This window comes from Lagopus leucura, unplaced genomic scaffold, assembly GCF_019238085.1.
Source record: "Lagopus leucura isolate 7727_CA_CO unplaced genomic scaffold, USGS_WTPT01 Super-Scaffold_774, whole genome shotgun sequence".
NCBI lineage: Eukaryota > Metazoa > Chordata > Aves > Galliformes > Phasianidae > Lagopus > Lagopus leucura.
Window position 1 is genome coordinate 294,983 of NW_024962258.1, and position 23,693 is coordinate 318,675.

Consider the following 23,693-nt stretch of genomic DNA (forward strand, 5'->3'; position numbering starts at 1 on the left):
AAATTATTTAGAACAACCTCTCCCTCAAATCCCAGAAACTGTGATTAGAAGTCTTTTGCAATCTTCTACTGGAAAATCCAGAACAATACCTGAAAAGTGAAATCAAGTCCTGTGAACAGATAAATGCAGCTCACAGCTCAAAGACAAACTATCCAGCCGTATGCTAGTATTTTTTATTTATTCCCTCTTTTTCTGTTTATAGGAATGGCTGCCTGCTGCTTGGAGGCACTTAGAACAGATTTATGGACACTCACAAGATGCACTAAAAAAAAAATACCTTACTTCAGACAGTTATTTTGCACATTGCACGAATCATTATGGCAAAAGTTACTGAAAGTTCTTCTCAGAGACTGCTTACAGAAGAAACAGCCTTTATTTTACCTGCTTCTTCAGAAACACATGCTACAGTAGATAAACAACGATGTACCTCATAATATTACCTTGATAACATCAAGACTGAGGAGATTTTTCCATCTTGATTCAGGTAGTAAGGACAGAGTTACCAGCTGTTCTCCCAGTTGCTCTGGTGAGTCATACTCTACCATCTCATCACATTGGTCTTCATCTTCTGCAACATCCACATCTTTAAAGAACAAATATATTTTATGAACATATATAACTTCTTAATTATTATAAATAAAAACACAATTATTTATTTTGCAATTAAAAAAAAAAAAGTGTTGCAGATATTTGTCTCTTAGCATAATACCTGACAAGCTCCAGTAACAAACTTCTATCAATTCAGTGAAATAATAAATCATAATAATTGTGCCTAAAACATAGAATCTAATAGACAAGACTGCCAACATACGTTTGCAAAGCAAACAGCTTCACTTTCTGTTTTCTTTTTGCATACTACACAGCTGAGTCCATGAATGTCCCAGAAAAGCCTAAAATCACAACACCAGAACACTTTAAGTTTTAAGCATCTAAACAGAAGCCTTACATTGGTTGAAGACAAGAAGTGAATTCAAGCATTATGCCAGAATCAATTTATAGGATGAAAACATGAACACGTATGGGAGGAAATCCTATCTCCCTAGTTTAGGCATCTTCAAAGAAAATGTGCCTAATTAAGAGATCAACAGAGCAGGTTACTTGCTCTTTTAAGCAGTCAATAGCTAGGTGTGTCTCTCCTCCAGCTGGAGATCAAAATATATGCACTGCACCTTACGAGAACAAGAAAATTTATCATACAAGATCTCCATCTAGAGGTCTTCAGATGCACAGTTGTTGGTACTAAATGTAATTATAATGCAATTTAAGCTATTCTTCCACTCGGAATTCAATACAGGACTGCAGAAGGTGAGCAAAAGCCAGTCTTCTTGCCCATGTGACAACACAGCACTGAAAGTACCATGGCACAAAAGCTGGAGGGGAAAGGAACAAGCAGAGACCTTGTCCCAAATGCTAAACAGAAATATTTATTTCAAGCACCTCCGATAGAAGTCATAATGTAAGGTACTTAAGGCAGTCTGGGCTTAAAGGAAGCAATCAAATAGTCAATCAAAACAAGCATTCTTATTACCCACAAAACCTACTTGAACCAGTGAAGGTAATCAGAATGTAATTCTGTATGTTCAAATGCAGAAAAATAAACAGACATTTCAGTAAATATTAGAGCACAAGGAGTAGGCCAAAGTCTGCTAGAAATGGTAGAATAAATAGAAATTCAGGAATTCAGAAACAGAATAATAAGACACCAAGTTTTCACCAAAGAAATAAAAAGTGTCTTCTATTTGAAATTCAGTATCAGATAGAAAATAATCTTTTGTCTGAAGGTCACCTTGCAGAGGGCAGGTGCCGGGGAGTGTTACCACAGAAGGCTCAAAGTCTGCTGGAAGGGGCCGTAAAGAGATGAGTGAATATAAAGAACGGTTGGACCTAAAAAATAAAACAGACATTTTAAAACCAATTTTCATGTGAATGGGAACAATTCATTCAGACAGAGTTCCACTGCAGCCTAATATTACCGCACTCTAACTAAACATCAGGTTTCACTAAAGATAAACAGATGAGCATGAAACGAAATGCAACTGATATGTACTGTTAAAAAGTCTGAAATAGAAGACTTATGCTAAAGCATTATTGCCAAAGACTTCACATAGCAATAGGAATTAGTTTTACTTCAATCAGTGCTAATTTCTGCATTTATTTCCAATGGCAAAATTACCTAAAAATCTTGCTTGCACTTAGTAGGTACAAAGTATTATGCAAATATAAATGATTCATCCTACTTTCAAATAATTACAGAGTGGCATTCATAACAAATTTTCTAAAAGTTTGAAACCTGCACATGAGCAATTAGGTAAATGACTTTTTTGCCATTATAAGCCTAAGGTAGATAAGAACTTTTGTAATTACTTCTAACAAACCTCTTCTACTTAATCACAAAAAGGTCTAACAAGGGAACACCCCTCAGGTAATCCCATGAGGAGTACTGCATCCAGGCCTGGGGCCCACAGCAAAAGAAGCACGCAGAGCTGCATGAAAGGGTCCAGAGGAGGGCCACAAAGTTTATCAAAAAAGCTGGTGCAACTCTCCTATGAAAAAGACCACCCTGGAGAAGAGACAGCTACAAGGAGACCTCCAATACTTAAAAGGAGTTTACAAGCAGGAGGGAGACTGACTTTTAACATGGTCTGATAGCAATGGGATAAGGGGGAATGGCATGAAACTAAAACAAGGGAGATTTAGATTAGATGTGAAGACAACATTTTTTAATCAGAGGGCAGAGAGGCACTGGCACAGGGTGCCCGGAGAAGCTGTGGCCAATCCCTGAAAGTGTTCAAAAGCAGGCTGGATAAGGTCCTGTGAAACCTCAGCTAGTGGGTGGCAACCCTGCCCATGGCAGGGAGTTGGAACTGGACAGTCTTCAAGGTTCTTTCCAATCCAAACTATTCTGTGAGCCTTTAATCCACTCATCTGGCAACAGGAAAACAAAAACTAACCATCAAAAAAATAATATGTTACTTCCATTCTACCCTAGCCAGTCATTTGCTTTCAACTTGTATCAAATTTAACTGAGATGCATTTTTCACTTGTGCTGACCTAACATTAATAAATAAACATAACTTAATAAATAGTTTAATTAATAATTCATTATAAATTCCTTTGAGGAATTTTAGACAATTTTGTACACTAATAAAAGCCCCTCAGTTAGTAACACTGTATGAGCAATAATACTCAAAAGATCAAGAAAAAAGCAGACTCAGAGAAATGGTTTACAGAACTGTTTACAGATGGAAACAGAAAAAAAATCATTCCTTTATCAGAGTAAGTATATTAACGACAAGAGATTTAAAGATTTACAGCTCACAGCAACAGAGAATACCTCAGTCTTTTAGAAGAAAAGATGACAAAGCTCTTGAGATACATACATTTGCCATGACGGTGGTTGAAAGCATTCAGCCCCATTTGAAGTTCTTTACAGAAATAAATATTACATACCACAAATAAATTCCAAGATCATCCACATGGGCTGAAGCTAGAAAATCTCCTGTAGGAGACATAGTAAGACTCACTGCTGCAGAGTCTAGCAGAAAGCAATCTATGAGGCTAAAAGAGAGAAAAGAGAAGTCGTTAGCAAATTGAACTTTTTGTTCCATACGTATCTAAATTACAGCACGAATAGGATTGAATGCAAGCAGGACACTGTAAACACATATGCAAACTAGCATAACAGAAGTATTCAAACACATCATATAAACTCAGTGAATGACTGGCATTGGGCAACAAACCAATTACATTCATAAAACTTCGTTATCAGCTACAGCTGGAACATTTATTCTGCCTCCTAAGAAACTTTGAGGGAAGTTTGATGAACTGTCTGTCCACATTCAGCTCCTTAGGCCCAATGCGCTTCCAGCAGCAATAGATTTCATACTTCCATGCAGCCCCGTACTGCTCTGGACTCATATTTTAGTTAGTTCTCTGCCATCAGTTGTTAATTCTTCCATTCTATACAGATACATCACATGCACTTGATTAACTTGGAGGTCTAATGTCCCTCAAGTAAAAAATGAACAACTTCCTGCAGTATTTTTTCTCTTGACATTATCATAATTTATTGTAATTTATACCATTCCCTGATCACTCCTTTTACTACTGCAGAAAAATGGAAAAAAAAAAAAAAAAACACATAAGAAGGAAGTTAAAATATTCAGATGTGTGCGACTATTGCAACAAGTCACTTTTGAGTTCTAACCATTGCTGCAACTACTGGATGACACACATCCTAGTAGGACTTCCATACAAATTCATGTTCACTGCAAGGTTTGTCACTTTTCACAATGTCATTTTCAGTTACTTCAAACTACACGAAGTACTTGAATGTGTTCACTGACAGACACTTGGACCCATGAAAAAGGATGTGAATAGATCAGGTGAACGGCAGCATGGATGATGCCACGCTTAGGGCTTTGGGATCTACGATCTCAGTTGCACCTTTGAGAGACTGGGCATGCTGATGTCAGATAGGATGCAATTGACCAGGTGGGACAAGAGTAGCAGACTGGATGGACTCATCAGCAGAACTAGAGTTTATGGGGGAAGGGGATGCACCTCTGACTGATGGAAGAGCCGGAGAACTGTCAATTTGAGAAATAGCATGGAGAAGACTCAAAATTGTTCCAAAGAGGGCTCCTCCAAGAATGTAACACAGCCAATACCCCAGCTAAAGTGCCACTACACCAATGCACACACATGGAAAACAAGTACAAGGAGTTGTAGTGCAATTAGATCACTATGACCTAATTGCTGTCACAGAGACATGGTGAGATCAGCCAAAAAACTGAAATACTTCAGTTGAAGGCTATGAGCTTTTAGAAGAGATAGGCAGGTGAGCTGCCCCCGATATGTGACCAATGGCAAAGGACTGCCTCTGAGAAACAGCCACAAACAGGCTGAAAGCTTGCTGGTAAAAATTAAGGATGTCTGGTTGTCAAGGTCTACTTCAGGCCACCAGATTTAAGGGAGCCTGTTGACAAGGTCTTCTGGCCCCAGATACAAGAATCATTATGCTTGCAGGCTCTTATCCTGATGGGGTATTTCAACCACCTGCTAGGAAAGCATTTCCACCTGCTAGGAAAGCAACTGGAAGTCTGTAAACAACCCACGAGACTCCTGGAGTCCACTGAGGACAACTTAGAGGACAACAACTGGTCCAGATGTCAGACAGACCAACCACAGAAATGTTACTGAAACTAGTGCTCACCAATGCAGATGAGCTCATCAAGACTGGAGGTAGGCAGGGCTGTAGCAATCATGCCCTGGTTGAGTTGAAGATTTTTATTAAGAGCTGTTGCTCCTTTTCAATAAATTCCTCAGCCTACAAAACATTTTCTTATAATTCTGAAAACAAGCAAGCGAACAAAAACAACAACAAAAAACAAAAAAACAAAAAACCAACCAGCAACCAAACAAAAAAACAACAGGGAACGTCATGTCGTATCTAGATCTCTGCTTGACCAGAATTTCTGAAGTAAAACTTACATGTTTCTAAAATGAACCTAATTAAGAACAGGCTTCAGTTCAAAAAACAAACTGGATTAATACTTCAGCATAATGGAAGTAATGCACCTTAAGCAGTCTCTTGCTATTTTGAATATATAACTGTTTTGGGACAAAGACACTCATACTTTTTTTTACACTTACATGAAAACTCTTAATTTCATAATCAGATCTTAAAGACACTGGTTATACTGCATTCCCTGAAAAAGGCACAAAACCTGGTCCTCACAAGTGATTTCAGTTACTTGAACATTTGTTGGGAAAATAACAGTGGTTACACTTTGGCTATCAGGTTCCTGACATGCAGATGGACTACTTCCTGTTATTACGACTGTGACGACTGTGAACAGCACATTACTGTATTTGCTGCTCACTCATCAAGATAACTGAACAAAACTTTGAATATCAGAAAGTACAGTTTGGTGACAGATAATCAAGCCGGAAGGTTTTTTGCCACTCAGAAGACAGAAAGGAGTTCACACCATTTGTTGCTACAGCTTTTTCAACCAACTCACCATCCAGAGGGAAGGTCCCAAGTCTTAATAGTACAGTCCATTGATGAAGTTATTAGCCAACGACCATCAGGACTGAAAGTCTAAAATAAAATACTCAATTTTAATGCCACAGCTTTGTTTTAGATGACTTTCATAGATCATGATGAAATGATCTGGCCATAAAACAAAATTGACAACACCTTATTAAAGAGTGAAAAGAACAAAAAATAGAAACTATTTCACAATAGGTTTAAATATACTGACCTGTTCCATATGGCTTTAAGTATTTTGGACCCCACTTTTAAACAACGTAGCATAAAATTGAAGAAATCAAATACTCACTTCCTAACATGAAGAATTAAATCAGACACTAACAACAGGGTATCTTAGTGAACGTTGCAAACCACAACTACATAAATCATAAAATAAGGAAGCATCAGTGCGTAGTATAACCTCAGATCTGTTTACACCACGTATTTACCTGGTTCATCTTTTCTATGTGTATACTTCAAGACTAGCTGAATTCTACACCTCAACTTGACTTTCACTATTTGCTGGTGCTTTATTTTGTTAAATTCCAAATTAGCTTCTTGTAAAGTTATAACAAAATACCAAGGTACCCTAAAAAGACACATCCATTTGAACGACACATTTTAACATGAAAAAGATCATCATCAAAACTGCTATACTACAGTTTTACCGTTCACTGCTGAATACAATACTTGGTGACTGAATATTTGCAAAGAAAACTCTGCCTTTAGAATGAATAAGGTGTATATATATATATACACATAACTTACTGCAGAAAATGAGTTAAAAATTACCATGTCATTAATACGTCCGTGGTGTCCTGAGAACTTCCTGACAATCTTCCAGGTTTCTATATCCAAAACACTAATACTGAAGTCATCAAAGGCAATTCCCAGAATGCCACTACCAAGAATAAAAAACATATATGTCAGTGAATATTTAGAGATAAATGAAAACAACTTACTAACCTCATTTCAGGATATCTTTATCCTGAATTAATCTAGAGAAAAACAGGATAACACAAACTTCTTCAGTCTAGCAATATGATTTGTACAACCAGCAGCCTGTTGTATTTCAAGCACCAAAAATGCAATCTCCATTACAGTATTTGTCACCTAGAATTTATCTACAGCAAACAGTATAAAACAGCTTTATTTTCTTACCTATCTCTGTGAAGCAGAATTCCACTTGGAGAAGAAGAAAGATCAGTAGAGTGAACTAGATCTTTAGCTTTGAATTTCCAAAATTTAATTAATCCATCACTTCCAGCTGTGATTGTCAACTGGTTTAATCCATCCACTGCTACCCCTCTAATAGGCCCCTCATGAGCTGGAAAGCAAGAGAAAAGAGTTTTGTCTCAAAATTAAATACAATTTAGAAATCAGCATAATGCTAACTGTTCTGCATGGCGTTGCCTAGCCTAGCTACACTAAATGAGCTGTAAAACGTGAACAAAAAGTCTAAAGTAACCTGATAAGACCAGTTGAGTTTCATTTTTTTTTTTTTAAATCAGTACAGAATCCAAATACGCAAAATATGCAAAATTAACTGATTTTCAAGTTAACGCCCAGGCGGAACATAATTTAATTCAAACCACAAAACAAAAGGTGCATACAGTTGAAACTGAAGATTAACTTTAATTTCTGCTTTCAGTTGGGGAGCTTTTTTTAACGTTAAGTTTGAAGATCTTGTTTCTGTCACTTATGGAGACTACTACTCTTACTCAGAATTTACTGCTTCAGATCTTGCACAAAGTATGTTCTTTTTGTTTTTTTTTGTTTTTTCCTCCACAAGGAAGTTGATACTGCAGTGTAGAGACAATGCATAACTCCTTACCAACCTTCTCTTAACCTCTGTCTAGGGCTTACTTTTTCATCCCGCTACTGTAAGAGATAACTTCACGTTTCTTAAACTAGACAGCTTTCAAAAAGCCCAGCAAGCTTTGAGGACTCACTGGGATTCCCTCTTTGTTTCTACAAACAAAAACATCAGACTATAAAGGCACCAATATACATTTCAGATTTACGAAACAGCAGCAAACATACCATGACATGGAATATCTACATAAGCAATGTTAAAAGGAGATGAATACCATCACCCACAAAGCCCTAAGTTTGCAGCTGGATATTTAAATACCAGCACATGCAAAGAACTGGAATTCCTTAGGATTTCTATTTCTTGTGTAAAGTATCTTTTCATTTTTAAGCAGAAAACATTTCATGTTTCGTGAGATGTATCTGGCTAACAAGAAGCCAATACTGGAGATGTGAGTACTTCAAAGATATCTACGACCCAGGGTCTCATTTTAATGCTAAGCATTCTGGTAACTGTATAGACTAAAACCAAACAGACATGCATATCAAAACCAGCAGGGATCATGCTCTGAGTAAGTGGACTCAAATTACTTCCAATTACAGTACAAAATAGAACAGCATAGGTTACTTACAGAAATAGAACAGATTCTCAAGTTCAACTCAGAAGGTGTGCTTAACTACTTACACAGAACTCAAAGTTGTTGCTACTCCATTAAGACTCAGTTTTAAGAAATTCATACCTCTTTCTCTGCCATAGCGCCCTCTGTGAATGCCAGACTGCATGTTATACACATCCACTTGTCCTGTTGACATCCCAATTACAGCAAAGTTCCCACAGGTGGTAATATCAACAGCCTTTCAAAGGGAATAAAAATGCCTATGAAAATAATTCTTAAACTGCAGAATTAGGAAATCTGTTAGGAATGTTAACAAAATGTATTAGGAATGTTAGTATAATTTTTATTAGACTTCAAAGAAAACTGCATGGAATAAACCTCTTGAAAAAGTAGACAGAAGAGATCTTAAAAGAAGCAAATTCGTAACAAGTAATAAATGAGATGGTTCATGCCTATAGAAGATAATGAAATAATGACTTAGTTACATCTGTTTTTGCAGAAGTCATATGTAATAACACCCAAGCTGCAGCCTAAATGAGCAACTGCGTGCAGCTCAGTAACTACCATAAAGCACACCTGCTGCCACTACTTCAACATCAGCCTTGACAATGGTAGCCCGAAAGAGCATAAATTCATAGAGTTTAAGTTGTAAGAAACAGACAAACAATAAGGTCTAATCTCTATTAAAAGAGATCTGATTGAGAGAAAGTAGGTATTTACAGCTGAACTCCTCCACCACTTAACTCCTAAGTGTAAGGTCACAAAAAGAAAACAAGATAAACAAGTAGTCTGGGTGCAAAGCAAATGAGTTATATGTGCTACAGTAACTACTTGCATTGCAAACTCATAAATCCTTAGCAAACATTTGAGTGCATTTTATTGACTGCTTGACTTTCATTGTGGTCAGGCTCAAGCATTTTAAATTAATAAGCATTTTAAAGAAAATAACCTGTTTGCAACTTGAAAATAAATTTTTCCATATTGTCAGGAAAACACACCACATTTTCAGCAATTTCCCTTCAGTTTAATAATATACAGCACAAGCATATAATTATTGATGTATAGTTGAATCTAAGTCAGTTTGAGAAATTAAAGGTAAACATCAATCACCAATCCGCCTGAATTCAAAGATAAAATGTGCAATTAACCTGTATGTGTAAGGAAAAAAAGATGCATATTTCTCTTAACGTTACAAAACAGTAAGACACCCTAAGGCAGCCATCATAAACAACTCTGAAAAGTAACTAAAACACTCCAGATAAGTGCCTTTTCATTATAAATACTGCTTCTCTACAAACAATTCAAAATAGCACTGTAATGCTGACAGTATCCTAAATTAACTAATAAACTTACTGTTGCATATATATCAATAGGCTTGTTTTTGCTAAATTCTTCTGGCCTCAGTTTATGAGTTCCCATAGAAGTTTTCTGATAGTTCCAGGTTGTACAGGTTATATACCCTTGATGACAAGCAACAATACCATCCCAGTCATTCTGATGAGCCACCTCTGCAACACAATACACATTCATTTTAGAAACAACCACTCCGAAGTCAAATAACCTTTTTCTGATATAAGACACAGTATTTTGAAATACCCTTACACAAAGCAGTATAAACTTCAGTTTTCTTGACCAAGGGGTTATTCAGGAAAAAAAGCAAAAACAAAAAACCACCAAAGCAAAGTTGTTCACTTACCATTGTAACTGAAAGGCTAACAAAACCACAAACATTTTTTTCATGTGCTACAGTTCAAGTCTTTGTGTATTTGAGTCTCTGTGGTTTGAAAAGCATATTTAAGCTTAAATAGTTTAATTCAGCTGTTCAAGCTGTACACATTTCCATAGCCACTAGTTTAACCACCTAGAGCAGTTTTTAAGAACTACACCTGTGCTACATAGCAGCTTTTTCTGCATTTGCAGGAAAACCTTTCCTCTAAAGCTTAGTAATAAAACTTTAAATCTAAATATGATCAGTCATGCAGGGTTCTAATTAATGAGCAACTTTGCACCTTCTTCTGTAATTAATAAATGAAAACATGAAAAATGTTCAGATCTTGAAACTGGTAATTCTACACCTTTAAAAAGTAAAGCAACCAGAAACAAACTGATATACACCAGCTCAGCCAATGTAACAAAAAAGGAGCAACTCTATCTAGAATGTACTTATATCAATGTTTGATGTCTGCAGACATAACTAGGGCAGTTTTTCTTTAAATTAATCAAGCAGAAGACTTAATATTCATTTAAAAAAAAAAAAGCAAGCATTTTATATATGTAACTCTACAAGTATCACTGAATTCTACCAAATATAAATACTATATTGACAGAAGGGCTACGTGATATAATAAGTCCAAATCTTTCAGCATAGGAAACACTGAACCATAGTTGGAAGACGGAACGGCTGTCTTTAAGACAGAAATACAAAGAGGACAATTTTCATTTAAAGAAAAACCTCTTTGATAAGGCACAGATAACCATGATTTCGCTTCTAAATGATAGACTTGCTCAAGTTCAAATAAACTGAGTAACTGAAATTTGCCTTTGAACAGTGACTCAAATACACAAACTAGGAGATCATAAATCAACTGTTGCAACCAGGGTTTCCTTATCTGACAAAGATCTTCACTTCCCTAAGTGCTTGTTCACCAGCCAAGAGTAACATGGGTGCCATAAGATTTTGGCTCTCATGTTGGAAATTTTCAAGACAATAGCTGGTTAAATTGGAGACATTTAAAATATACTGCTGTTTCAAAATGTAAGAAGAGTTTACGAGATAACATACAATTCTGAATTGTATTCCATAGCTCAAGAAGAGCCGTGGTCTCAATGATTTCATCTTGATGCAGCACAAGCTTTCAATACATTTTGTGGCTTGAGGGTTAAAAGATTAAAGATGTGATGAGCTGACACATATCTCAGACTACTTACCTGAAGCAAAGGCTGTAATTGGTGGAAGTGCCATTGTATCATGCTGAAGACCCTTCTTTTTTGATTTCTTTTTGTTAATTGAACCTTAAAAAAGTAAGTGAGTGTCTCAGTTTCATGGCTAGGTCTTAGAATAGAGATTAAAAGTAGTTTATTTACTACATGTAAAGTTCCTATTAAACTTTGAAAAATTTGGCTTTCAACAAGCACTGGTGTTCAGTAGGGTCTGAAGATTCTAACAGAGCGTCTGTCAAATTTCATAAAATACTGAGCTAATCACTCCATTAATATATTCACAGATGCAGTACTCAAATAATTTGTTCCAGGATCTTGTACTGACATCCCAAGGCAGAGATCCACCATCACAACTAAATGTGTGATGTTAACAGGACTAGACTACATCAAGCAATGCAAACATTCACCTATTTGAACAGCCACACTCAAAAATTCCAAATTCATCCCCAGAAGATATAAATAACAATTAATCATGCCTATTTAGATACACACAATTCCATATACAGATGTTTAAAAGAATTATCTTAGTCTCACTCCATGAGAAAAATGAAAATGTGGCCCTTAAGCAACACAGCATACAAAGATGCGTTTTTTTTTTTTTTTTTTTAAACAAAACTCTCCACTGAATCAAAGAAAATGAAGACAATAAATCCAAACTAACTGCATTAATTTAGCCTACCAAACAAAAATCAAATAAGAGAAAAGAAGTTAAAATTATGCATGATGAATATCTGCATCTGGATGATTTATTTATTTTTAATACAAAAATCATACCAACATTTCCCACAGTGATATAATTTGCACTTCAAGGTTACATAAATTACTTTTCATCAGCCAAACACTTCTGACAACATACTTTATCAGGAAGGACTGAGTTTGCAGAGAGGTTAAATAAATGGTTTTCATGCAATTGTTAAAGTGAAAACGCATCTGTTTACATAAATACTTTTCAGGTTTTTTCAACACTATTTGTATTTTGATTGAAACACTTACCACGTCCTAAACTTTTATTGAATCTTTCATGCACTGTTGAAAAAGACTGCAATGTTCCATCTTGACCTGACAAAATATTAACAGAAAACACTGAAGTGCAAAACTCAACCTTCTATTCACTCATAAGCCAGATGAATGAGAAAAGCAGAAGACAAATTCTCAGAAACCCGAAGTAATTTAACAAACATTCTTATCTGAGAAAAAAATATAAGTACTGTAACAAATTAAACACAGTTTTCTATGGTCTATATCCTAATACTTTGTATCATAGGCAGAATTTTTTTAAAAAATCTTCTCTGTGTTCAACTCCTACAATATCCCCACTTTGTCCCTCACAAAATCAAAATGTTGCGTATTTTCTATCATTACTACCATATAAATACTGTTCTGTTCTTCAAATACTTCCAAACTCTCCCATAACCTTATGCTACTCCCACCACCACCAATATTCCTTTCTTTACCCCTTCTTTCCCTACCCAAGACATTCCGCATTTGGTTAAGAACTACACCTAAGCGACTCAGTAAATTAATCAAAATAAAAAATGGTAAAGGCGCAGCTCTCCATCTCCCAGCAAACAAGCACAATAATGCCTCTAGGCAGTCATCAGTATTCACAGAACTTTGAGTAATTCAATTTAATAAAGGTACGGAGGACAAATATGGATCTGGCAAATAGAACAAAACGCTATATGAGGCAGATATGGACAAGACAGAATCAGAAACTAACAGAAAATGTAATTGTACAACATGTAAAATAAACTGCACTTTATTTGAAGGTCAGAATAATCAGCAAACACTGTTACTAGGAAAGAAAATTATTCACAGTAATTTATACTTAAGGAATCTGAAAGACAATGGAGTAACTATTAGAACTCAAACACCTTTGCTTGTGAATCATAAATGGTGTAATAAAAAGCCTCCATAAGGCAGAGAAATCCACATTCAGAGACAGGACAGTGCAAAGAAACAAGATTTTTCAGACTGGGAAGCAGGACAGACATAGCAGGAACTCAGAGCCACATCAAGCAGGATGAAGGCACAGACAGCAGTGAAATTTTATGAAGTTTACTCAGAGGGAAGCCCATTCTAGAGAAAAGATTTAAAACAAACAATCCCTGCTCATTCACACTCTGCTCAGAGGAGTTTTCCACCGAGCACCTTCATGACCGTATGCTGGAGTTTTTCCAAATATGTTCATGCCTCCCTTACATGGTAGGGCCAAAAGTGGTATAATCAATGTACTGCTGAGCCATATTAAAATAAAAATGTCATGTTTTCAAATGTTGCTCATGTAGGCAATCTAATTACATCAGCATAATTAAAGATTACATTAAGTTTCTGTTATGCCATTGTGGTAGTGTTCTTGGCCACCAAGCACTCTGAGCAAGTACTTAATTTCTGTAGCAGTCTATTAACTTATTTTTAAATATACTGGTTTCTAAGGAAGGGTAGTCTCTTACACACTCACAGATCAAAATATTGGTATCAAGTGATCTTGGGAAGACATATTACACATAAAACTTGGGGAGACATACCACACATAAAACTAAGCTGCAACAAATTACTAAGAAATCATAATCCATAAATTCTGCTAAGCTAGTGGGAAAAGTAGACTGGCTCCTGCGAATTACTAAATAAATGATGTTGTCCACTTTTTTCTGTCAACAGAATTGACAAAGTTGTTAAGTGGTTTTCACTTTGACTAGCTGATAGATTCTAAGACAAAAATGAAGGTTTTATTTGTTAAACACATAAACGCAGACAATAAAAACAGCCTCAAAGCTTGCCTGCTTATAACTACTTTTCAGCCCAAACACCACTGCATGCTCCTTAAGGGAAACAGTGAAATAGTCTAATGCAGTAACAACACTATCTCCACTCACTAATCACTTTCTATATTTCATAACTTATCTCATGGGTAACACACAGCTCTTTTACATTAATAAAACAAACCTTGGTAGGCTGTGTGCCTTCATCACAACAGGAAATCAGACTGAATAAGAATTAGAATTCATACCTGCACTAAGGATTTGCTCTCCATTTTGCCCGTGGTATCTGATTTTTGTTGGTGGTGCACTATGTCCCATTCGGCTTCTCAATACACGTCCAGTACCACCGGGTCCATCAAAAATCCACACCTGCCTCCCCACAGAAAGCAGAAAAATTAAGATGATAAATACTGCAGTGCCAACAACTACGCTCCCTGGAAGTGAGAGAGGGGAAGCTGAGCAAACTCCACATACTGGCATTCACGTCCGACACCGAAACTCCGGGGGACTGCAATGCAGCAGCTGATTGCTGCCCACTGGTCATATGACAATCTACCAGATCAAAGAAAGCAAGGAAAAAAATGACGTCTAGCAACTGCAACAGCTAATGAGCCAGAATGCTAATAAAAACTAGAACAGATTAAGATTTAAGTTAGTATTTCAGGATATAAATTGTGCTTTAGGAAGCATGGATACAAAGTCTTATTCTTCAAGATTACCATAAAGCAATAAATGACAAATGATAAAGCAACAAAACCTTAAACTAACAAATCAGCTGAGAGCCAGCAACTTCAGTCATTTGAGTTTTGCTGTATTTGTATCTCTTGAAAGTTACTACTTCAATCTAGGGTACATATCAACACTTTAGAGGACTGCAGGATCAAAAGAAAACCAAAGACATCATCAGACAGCAGCCATTACCACCACTTACCCTTATAGCATTATCAGCGCCATTAGTAATAAGAAGTGGTTCTCCAGGGACAAATGACATACCAGCTACTGCTGTGGAATGTGCATTTCGCATTTGACTCATCAGTTTCTTCTCTTCTAGATCCCACAAAGCTATGTGACCAACTGGGCTACCAGCTGCCATTACTGGGTGTCCATCTGCTCAGAAAAAAAATCAAATTTTTTTTGTTTGTTTTTTGACTTTCAGGTCATCAGGTCCCTACTTACTTCTCACATATTCAAACTGATGCAGAAAAAGGCTACAATCACAAGAAACCAGTAATTCTCACGCTAGCCTAAAAAGGTGTTTTAACTGAAGTATTTGTAATATTTCAAACAGAAAATAAATGAAGGTCACTTGTAATAGAAGCAGGATTTTTTCATATCAGATAGAACCAAACATATTCAAGTTCAGTAGGCAAGGCTAGTAGTTTTCTTTGAAAGCACGAAAGGTCTTAAATTCACTTAAGTCATTCTATACCCCAGTTTCTTCTTCAAACCTTCACGCTTCAGAATCTGATAGCCACTCTATTACCTTAAGTTGACAGCCTTTTAAAAAAAAAGAACCTATTAAGTTTGTTTGCTCAACAGCTTCAAAAATGAATTCCCGAAGTTGATAACAACTTTATTCAAGCATTCTAAGTAAAATTATGATTTCACAATATTTCTAATTCTTGTTATACTTCTTCTTCCTGCCTAATACCAAGTAAACTAACTCATAACACTAAGTTCCACAAATATTCAAGTAGTTCATGTCAATGCAAAAAAAAAAAAAAAAAAAAAAAAAAAAAAAAAAAAAAAAAAGAAAAAAAAAACCCTCTATATCCTGCATAGTTAGTAATCAAACTTTCATCTTCAACAAAAGACAGTTTCTAATCCATAGTCACATCTATGGACAGCTAAAACAGGCCTAGAGTTTTCTTTTTGTGGTTGTGCTTCATTCTCCAAAATGGAAATTTTGCAAGTTCATTTTGATTTAAATGAAGAGTACTTTACTCAAAGACTGAAACGTCACGTGAATTCAAAAGAACCAGGTTATATTTATACACAAATATAGGCTCTGTATCAAAGCTCACATTGTTAAGATTTACATATTTCTCTGTTCAAATGAGAGACTAGACTCAGTATCATAGGTTCTGTAGGCAGTAAACGACACTACTGTAACTGGCTTGGGTATTTACAAGACAAAAAAAAAGCTGCAAATATATTCAGCAGAAACATCCATTCATTAGTCATTCAAGTACTAACATTTTAATGCACATTCACAGAGAAGATGCTTCTGAGAATTAAGTTTATACACTCACAGCATACTGATCATTCTGCAGTAACTCCAACAGCTGTGTACTACGATAGCTCTTGGAACATTAAAAAACAGTTTACTTTTTACTGAAAAAAGAGTACCACCTGTCATGCCTCCAGTGCAGTACATAAGAAAGTGTGTACTTATCTTCAGCCTTTGAAACGAACACTCTCATTCCAAACTTTGTTTCTGAAATGCTTGTTCAAAACATTTTCCCAAATTCCATTTAGTTTTAGTGCCGTTTCACGCACTTTAAAAAGACCTACCTGTACGAAAAGATATTGCTGTGATGGGGCCCCAGTCTTGTTGGAATTTCATAAGAGTTTCATCAAACTTAATATTGTGTATAATGATATGACCAGATACAAGACCGACTGCAATAATATCTACTGCTGGGGCCTGTGGAAACATTGAAAGCAAACTGAAAAAGCTTGCAAGCACCCTGTAAGTATCAGTACCAGAACAAACAGTAAAGGCATCTTCTGCAGGAGAAACCCTATTAAGCATTTAATACGAAGAGAGATGGAGGATTTCACATCTGCTCTTCACTGAATAGAACAGTTACATTTTCAGAAGTTTTGATTCCTTAGAAAAATATTTCAAGTTTCCAATAATTTTGGAAGATCGGTATGTACATATAGTCGCAGATTTACATTCAGAAGTTTCACAAAAGACCAACACAGATCATTTTCAGAGGTGTTAGCAAAGCTTTAAATACTACTAGTAATTTCAAATTCATTTTTATATCTGGAAAAATAAAGCAATTAGAAAATCTTTGCCTGAATCAACAAAATCTACAACTTACTACTATTTGTGATGTGAAAATATTTAAGTAGCAAGAAACTACCAGTGTCATGGAAATAACACAATGCACTGGTGCCTTGTGAACACCTTGTTTGTCTTTTTGTTTGAGAACTCATTATGTAATTCAGTGAATAAAGTCTACAAAAGCAATGAGCCAAAAACATGCAAGATGCTGAACACGACAGAGCTAGGACTAGCCTTCAAATCTACCTCTCTTCAGTATCTAATAGAGGGTTATTTGTACGTCTTGAAAATTATTTTCATTGATGCCATTTTAAACTACAGTATCTTGCCTCGTATTGCCTGATATGCTGTAGGGTGTTACTAGCATGTCTTGAAAAGAACAGATATTATTTCCATTTTGAACTACAGCATTTTGCTTCCTATTCTTGAACAGTTACATAAGAAAGTAAGATGAAAAAAATACTAACTTGTGCGAGAGCTGTGATCCCCAAGCCCCATCCTGGAAACGAGTACAAGAGTTTGCTGGAAAACAAACAAAACCAAAAATAATCAATCAACTAACTTTTCAGGATTTTTCACATTAAGATGAATGTTTTTCGTGCATTTACACAAACAAGTATGTAAGTTTTTTTGCTCTTAAATGCCTCTTAGAAGAAAAAAATAGTAATAATTATGTTTCAGAATAAAACCTCAAGTAATTTCAATTTGAAAAAAAAACTGCATTAATATTTCAAAGATTACATAATTAGGTAACAAGAATAAAGAGGAAGACTCATTTGTTGTTAATTGTTTCCCTCACTATTCTGCTTTAAACACACATCTTCAAAACTCCTATCAACACACAAAGCAAAGTCAGCTTCTAAATAAAAAATAAATAATTTACTTGCAGAGTAACACCTCCGCAAAGTAACTCGTATTTATAGTAAAGGTATACCAACATTGTTGCTGTGTTACTATTTATATTATTGAGAGAAAAGACAACCAAGGTAGTCATACAGCACTTAATGTGAATTAATCAAGGCAATATTTCAGAACAGACACAAGCGAAAAATTATTCCTCTACCACCAAGTTAGTCATTCTTAAAAGACTGCTAGCAGGTATCTATCCTTCTCTTTCTTTTCTTCCTTGCTGGAGACTACCAAAGCTTCCTCTCAGTTCTACAAGTTTAGCCTTTATCTAATTGTGCCAATATGTATCCACAAAATAATCTCTGGAGGGAACAAACAATGGAAAATAGAAATTGCTTAATACAGCAAAGTTGCCAAAAGGACAGTAAGGGTTATGTAAATTCTTAAATAGCAAAGCAAGAAACCAAGACATTTAATCAAGGTTTTTTAACATCTGCGATATATTGCACCCTACAGGCTGTGACTTGCATTAAAGAGACACAAAAGTAACACGAGTAGAAACATTTACTTCTCTATACTCTCTAGATTATTTCTACTTCCCAATTTTCACAGCACACGCTTCTGAAACATCAGAATGAGAGGGAAAAAAAAAAAAAAAACTTTCACAGAAAGTACACAGCAGGTACAGAAATAAAAAATTCAACCATGCAATCTGAATAAACACCTATTTGCAGTACATATATTAATATACAGCAAAAGTTAAGCTCCATGAGTGAGAAAGCAGTTGATCATAGTAAACATGATATACTGTCATCTGGACAGTGTTCAACTGGGACATGTTCAGAGACAACTACATGTCTACACATCTCTTTCTTAAGTCTACTGATCAAATGCTAATCGCCTCCACACTACATGCCAGCAGCTCCTTGGAGCAGCACCAACCAAATGGAGGCAGGAAGCCTGGGCATGCATTTACTATTCTTTCAACTATTTTCATGGGAAAGGTATGTGATTCCAAGAAATTTAAAAAAAAAAAGTTAATAAAAAAGATTCCTGAACAACCCCTGACATTCTGCAGAGACAGTAAATAACACGTAGTCTGAAAGATACCAGCATGCAGGGAGAAGCAACATTCTCTGTTCCTGGAGACAGACCAAGTGAAAACTGACGCCAAAGAATTCAGTAAAATATTCTCTCCTCAAAAGCTACCACACTTAAAAATATTTGCTGTATCCAAAACTGCTTGGAGCATGAAGTATAACTAAGATACTAAGAATCTTACTTGGATCTTATATTCCACAGCTGCAAGCCACCTTGTTCACTCCCAAGGAGAATTTTATTCAAATAGGTACTTGGATGCAGAATTGTAGAAACTGCAAAAGTGGCCTTATCAAAAACCACTTGAAGATATTCCTCTGCAAAGAAAAAAAAAAGAAACAATGGTATTGTGGCTAACCCCACAAACCTGTAGCTTGGTATCCCCCGGCAAATGTAAAAAGCAGAAGAAAGTTTACATAAGCCACATAACTGGTGTTTCTTGCATTAAAGGATTAGCTAATGCATAACAGGACACGCTAGGCTTGTTTACTTCATAGCATCTGCTGGCTTCAACATAAATTTTTTACTTATAAGACTACCTAGCACAACAAGGTTGGCAATACTGTAGTGATTTATATCTTTCCGAAGGATTCAGGCTCCTGCCTGAGCAAAACACCTCTTTTCATTAGCATACCTTCTATTTGTTATAGCAACTTCAAATCACTGAAGGCTATTTGCAGCCATTCTGATAATACTTCCTAAAGATAAAAATTTCAGGCCACTGAAGCAGGATTCCACAAGGCACTATTCAATGGCATGAGAAGATGCTGACACAACTGTAAGATTGTTTATGAGAATTAACTCTCATCCAGACTGATAAACATCAAGGAATTATAGGATTTCCGAGATGGTTCTGAGATGCACCCAAAGTCTTTAACCAAAAAGGTACCACTGATGTGTTATTTCTGTAAAGCACATTTCACTTCTATGGAATGTTAAAGACAATCTACACGTGGTGCAGAACCAAGCAATGAAAAATTACTCTACAAATTACTTTTAGTTACGACATCATTTAAGAATTTTTTTCTTTTTTGAATAATCTACTTCCTAACATGCACGTTCCTCTTTTCTAATTACTGAAAGTTTAACAGTGTTATACCGTAGCGTAGTAACAATAATAAAAATTGTCTCTCACCTTCTGACTGTATATCCCAAACAATAAGAACATTAGCAATATCCACAGAGATAATGTGATCACCAAAAGGCTGCAGAAGGTGTATTCTTGCCTTGTGACCTTCATAGGTATGCACTACCTAAAAATTTTTAACAGGGAGGTTTTCAGTATAAAACGTTCAGGTAGCATACAACGTTAGCACAATGTTTAAGGATGGTTAATACACATAAGCATGAGTACAAACTTAAACAAAATAGATGGAAAGGCCACACAACTTTAAGTAGAATATACATATAAAATTTTCTTTGATATTAAAAGCTGTTTGTTTGCAAGGTATTTTAAATAATCTTTAAATTGTTTATTTATTTATTCAAATTAAGTAATTATGAATAGAATTTTAAGAAATAACTATTGCAATTAATACATAAAACATCGGTCAGCCATCATGAAATCTGTTATTACAAATTTCCATTTTATGCTATTTAATTTTCTACATTCGGAGTGATAAAACAGTTTCTTAAAAGCAAAGGTAACAAACAGCTATGGAAATACAAGTTTGCAGAAAACTAACTGTATCACCAATGAATAAGTAAACTCTTAAAAACCTCTTTGTTCCTGGCAATAGCATGGAAAACATTGCCATATGAAGCAAATATCAACATTCGGTCTGCTGCCAAACAAGTAATGTCCTGTAGCAAAGCATTGCCTGCAAATCAAACAGAAAAATTCAACAGGTTTCACCTTCACAACCAAAGACAAAGTCTGACAGTGTGTTTGCTTAGTTTGGTGACATGCTAACAAAACTGCTTTATTATAGGCATTTCTGTAAGAACACATTTATTTCAGATAGCTCTTATGAATATCACATCAAGTAAAATGGTAAGTAACATCACACTGACCAACTCCAATGGTTCATTCATAAATTACTGAATTATTACTTCAAGGCACATGTTAGCTTCCTGAAGGCTTACAGATAACAACAATGTAACGCTTTCTACAGACTGTTAAAGCCACACAGCCCAGTGGAAACACTAGACGAAGGTGTCCCTGCCTATAGCATGGAGGCTGGAACTAGATCATCTTGAAGACTCCTTCCAACCCAACTTATTCTATGATTCTATGCTCTGATTCTACTTATGATGATGATGATGAGGGATACAATCAGGTCACAGAAATGAGGTACCCTGCAAAGGTAGAGCCTGCTTAGGCCAAGATGCTCCTGAAAACGGGCCCCAACCACGTAACATCAATGAACAACAACCACCCACCAGAGAGACGGATCATTTATTTTCTCAATCACTACTCTATATTTTAACATCTCCAATTCTGTACTTCAACATCACATTTCACAAGAAAGTGTGTGTGATCGTCTATTAAAAGGTACAGTCTAATAAAAAGGATTTCAGAGAACGTGCAACATTTTTTACCATTTTGTACACTGAAGGCAGAAGGTATATTTGTTTCTAGCATTACGTCTTCACTGCTGAATTTATAATCTGGTCCCACCTATGTAACAGTTAACTGTCCCATTTATGAGCTCAGCTATTAATGAAAAATATTTGGTTTTTATGAGATCCATGTAAGAACTTTATGGAAAACTACTTTTCAGGACAGCATTTATGTTCCTGAATCACCTAACTGCTGGCCAAGTGTTTCAGATGCCATCCCACTCGGTTCCTCTCAAAGCCACATTACAACGCCAGTTAAATCAAGTTAGCTTTAACTATGCCATCTGAGTCTTGAAAACTTCTGGGAAACTCTATCTACGTTGTATCATAGCTCTCCCTCAGTCAGGAATACTGACTTATCACCAGCCTGAACCTGCAGAGTGGCTGTTGCCCCTTGTTACAGTGTCAACCACCACCCACCCAAGTTCAGCTTTGTGAGTACCTTTCCAGTAACAGGCCACTTCTTGTGATTCATCTCCTCACCAAACCAAGCAGATCCAGTTACTTCAATGTATCTTCCTATGCCTTACTCCTGAACTGGCTGTCACAGTCTATGTGTGGTCTCACCATCGCAAAGTACAGAGCAACAACAGCTTTTGCAAAACTGCTGGTTGTCTTCCTACCATAGCTCAGCACAGTGTTTATCTTATTTGGATTTCCGGCATTGTTGGCCCACTCTCAGCCTGGCATCAGCACAACCCCAGCAACTTATCAGCAGGGTGCCATGCAGGCAGTCAGCTCCTGGCTTGTTGTTCTAACCCAGCTGCAGCATTCTCTGCTCGTATTGCAGTGCCCTGTGCCAACACTCCGCAACACCTCGCCAGACTGAAGCTGAGGTTGTTGATGAAGGCAATGAATATGTTGACACCTAGTGTATGCTCTGTCACCCACTGCCAATTCTACGTCAAGCTATGCTTTCATGTCATTTGTCCCCAGCAGCTCATCCCATTCTTAACACTGTGATGACTTTCAGTGTCATCTGTTATGATCCAGTAATTATTTTCCTTCAAGTAGCCATAAAAACAATGAAGAGTAGAAATAACAGCTTTAATTGATGCTTGCTCCTTTAAAGCCTAGAGGTGGTTTTGGAAAAACAGAGAAGAGGTTCCCAAGGCATATGCCTAAGACAACTAAATCATAGTTGCAACAGCAATCCTGTTTCCAAATTAACACTCAGTATTTCAGAGACTTCCTCACTGAAAATAGTAGCAAACATAAATCATTTTGCCCTTTCAAAATGGGAATTGGTACAGCTATTACATTAAAAACAAACAAACAAAACAAACAAACAAAAAAAAAACACCTAAAACCAAGAATCTGTGCATACTTACTCACTGCAACAATACCAAGCTTCTTCACCTGTAACAAGAAAAAGGCATTTTTAGTGATGAATTTGCTACAGAAATTCAAAACTCTAGGATCTAGCCTAGCCGAGATTAGGAATTTGCATGCCTCAAAAGAAAGAATGATAGATTTCCCTTAGTTTACAATAGTGTCTAAGGCAAAACCTGCAGACAGCAGTTCAAAAGGCAAGGGACAATAGTTGCTGAAAGACAGCCATTCAGCAAACTCTAAGTTAAAGTGCATGGTGCTAAGCACACACAGGATATCTTGCAGCATCTGAACAAACCTGTTTTCACATTATCTCTGCTTCTACTTCATTCCATATTTTGTCAGTCTTAACTCTGTTCACGTGGAATTTGCTTCAGTGAGTATCATCAGCACCCAGAGATGCTGATGGTTCAAGCTCTGTGAAGACGCCTGACAAAAGCAAACACTAAAAAGCTGACAGAGGCACAGGAAAATCTGCACTGCACAGCTTGTGCTATGCTGTAAAACACAATAACTTAATAAAGCTCTCTTATTATTTTTATATATGTTATTTGTAAGGGGGAAAAAAAAAAAAAAAGCATCACATGCTTTCACGTTACAAGACGGAACTGCACTCATTTCTTTCGCTATCGGATCGCCTCTCAGATCGCCGCAGCCCCAGCGCTCAG

The 23,693-nt window shown here is 36.3% G+C and overlaps 1 protein-coding gene across 1 annotated transcript in view; it reads right to left on the reverse strand.

The window, feature by feature from the left end:
* The window catches only part of WDR36 (WD repeat domain 36), a 29,077-nt gene that overhangs the window by 5,071 nt on the left and 313 nt on the right, over window positions 1–23,693 (reverse strand). The window contains exons 2-19 of the mRNA XM_042864950.1: window positions 23,025–23,052; window positions 20,851–20,951; window positions 20,267–20,384; window positions 19,316–19,448; window positions 17,652–17,706; window positions 16,683–16,815; window positions 15,100–15,275; window positions 14,417–14,537; window positions 12,400–12,465; window positions 11,395–11,478; window positions 9,820–9,974; window positions 8,590–8,704; window positions 7,199–7,364; window positions 6,830–6,938; window positions 6,027–6,106; window positions 3,451–3,558; window positions 1,787–1,884; window positions 441–583 (exon numbers count right to left, since the gene is read on the reverse strand). Coding sequence (XP_042720884.1) covers window positions 441–583; window positions 1,787–1,884; window positions 3,451–3,558; window positions 6,027–6,106; window positions 6,830–6,938; window positions 7,199–7,364; window positions 8,590–8,704; window positions 9,820–9,974; window positions 11,395–11,478; window positions 12,400–12,465; window positions 14,417–14,537; window positions 15,100–15,275; window positions 16,683–16,815; window positions 17,652–17,706; window positions 19,316–19,448; window positions 20,267–20,384; window positions 20,851–20,951; window positions 23,025–23,052 — 1,989 coding nt within the window. The remainder of the gene's footprint in view (window positions 1–440; window positions 584–1,786; window positions 1,885–3,450; window positions 3,559–6,026; window positions 6,107–6,829; window positions 6,939–7,198; window positions 7,365–8,589; window positions 8,705–9,819; window positions 9,975–11,394; window positions 11,479–12,399; window positions 12,466–14,416; window positions 14,538–15,099; window positions 15,276–16,682; window positions 16,816–17,651; window positions 17,707–19,315; window positions 19,449–20,266; window positions 20,385–20,850; window positions 20,952–23,024; window positions 23,053–23,693) is intronic.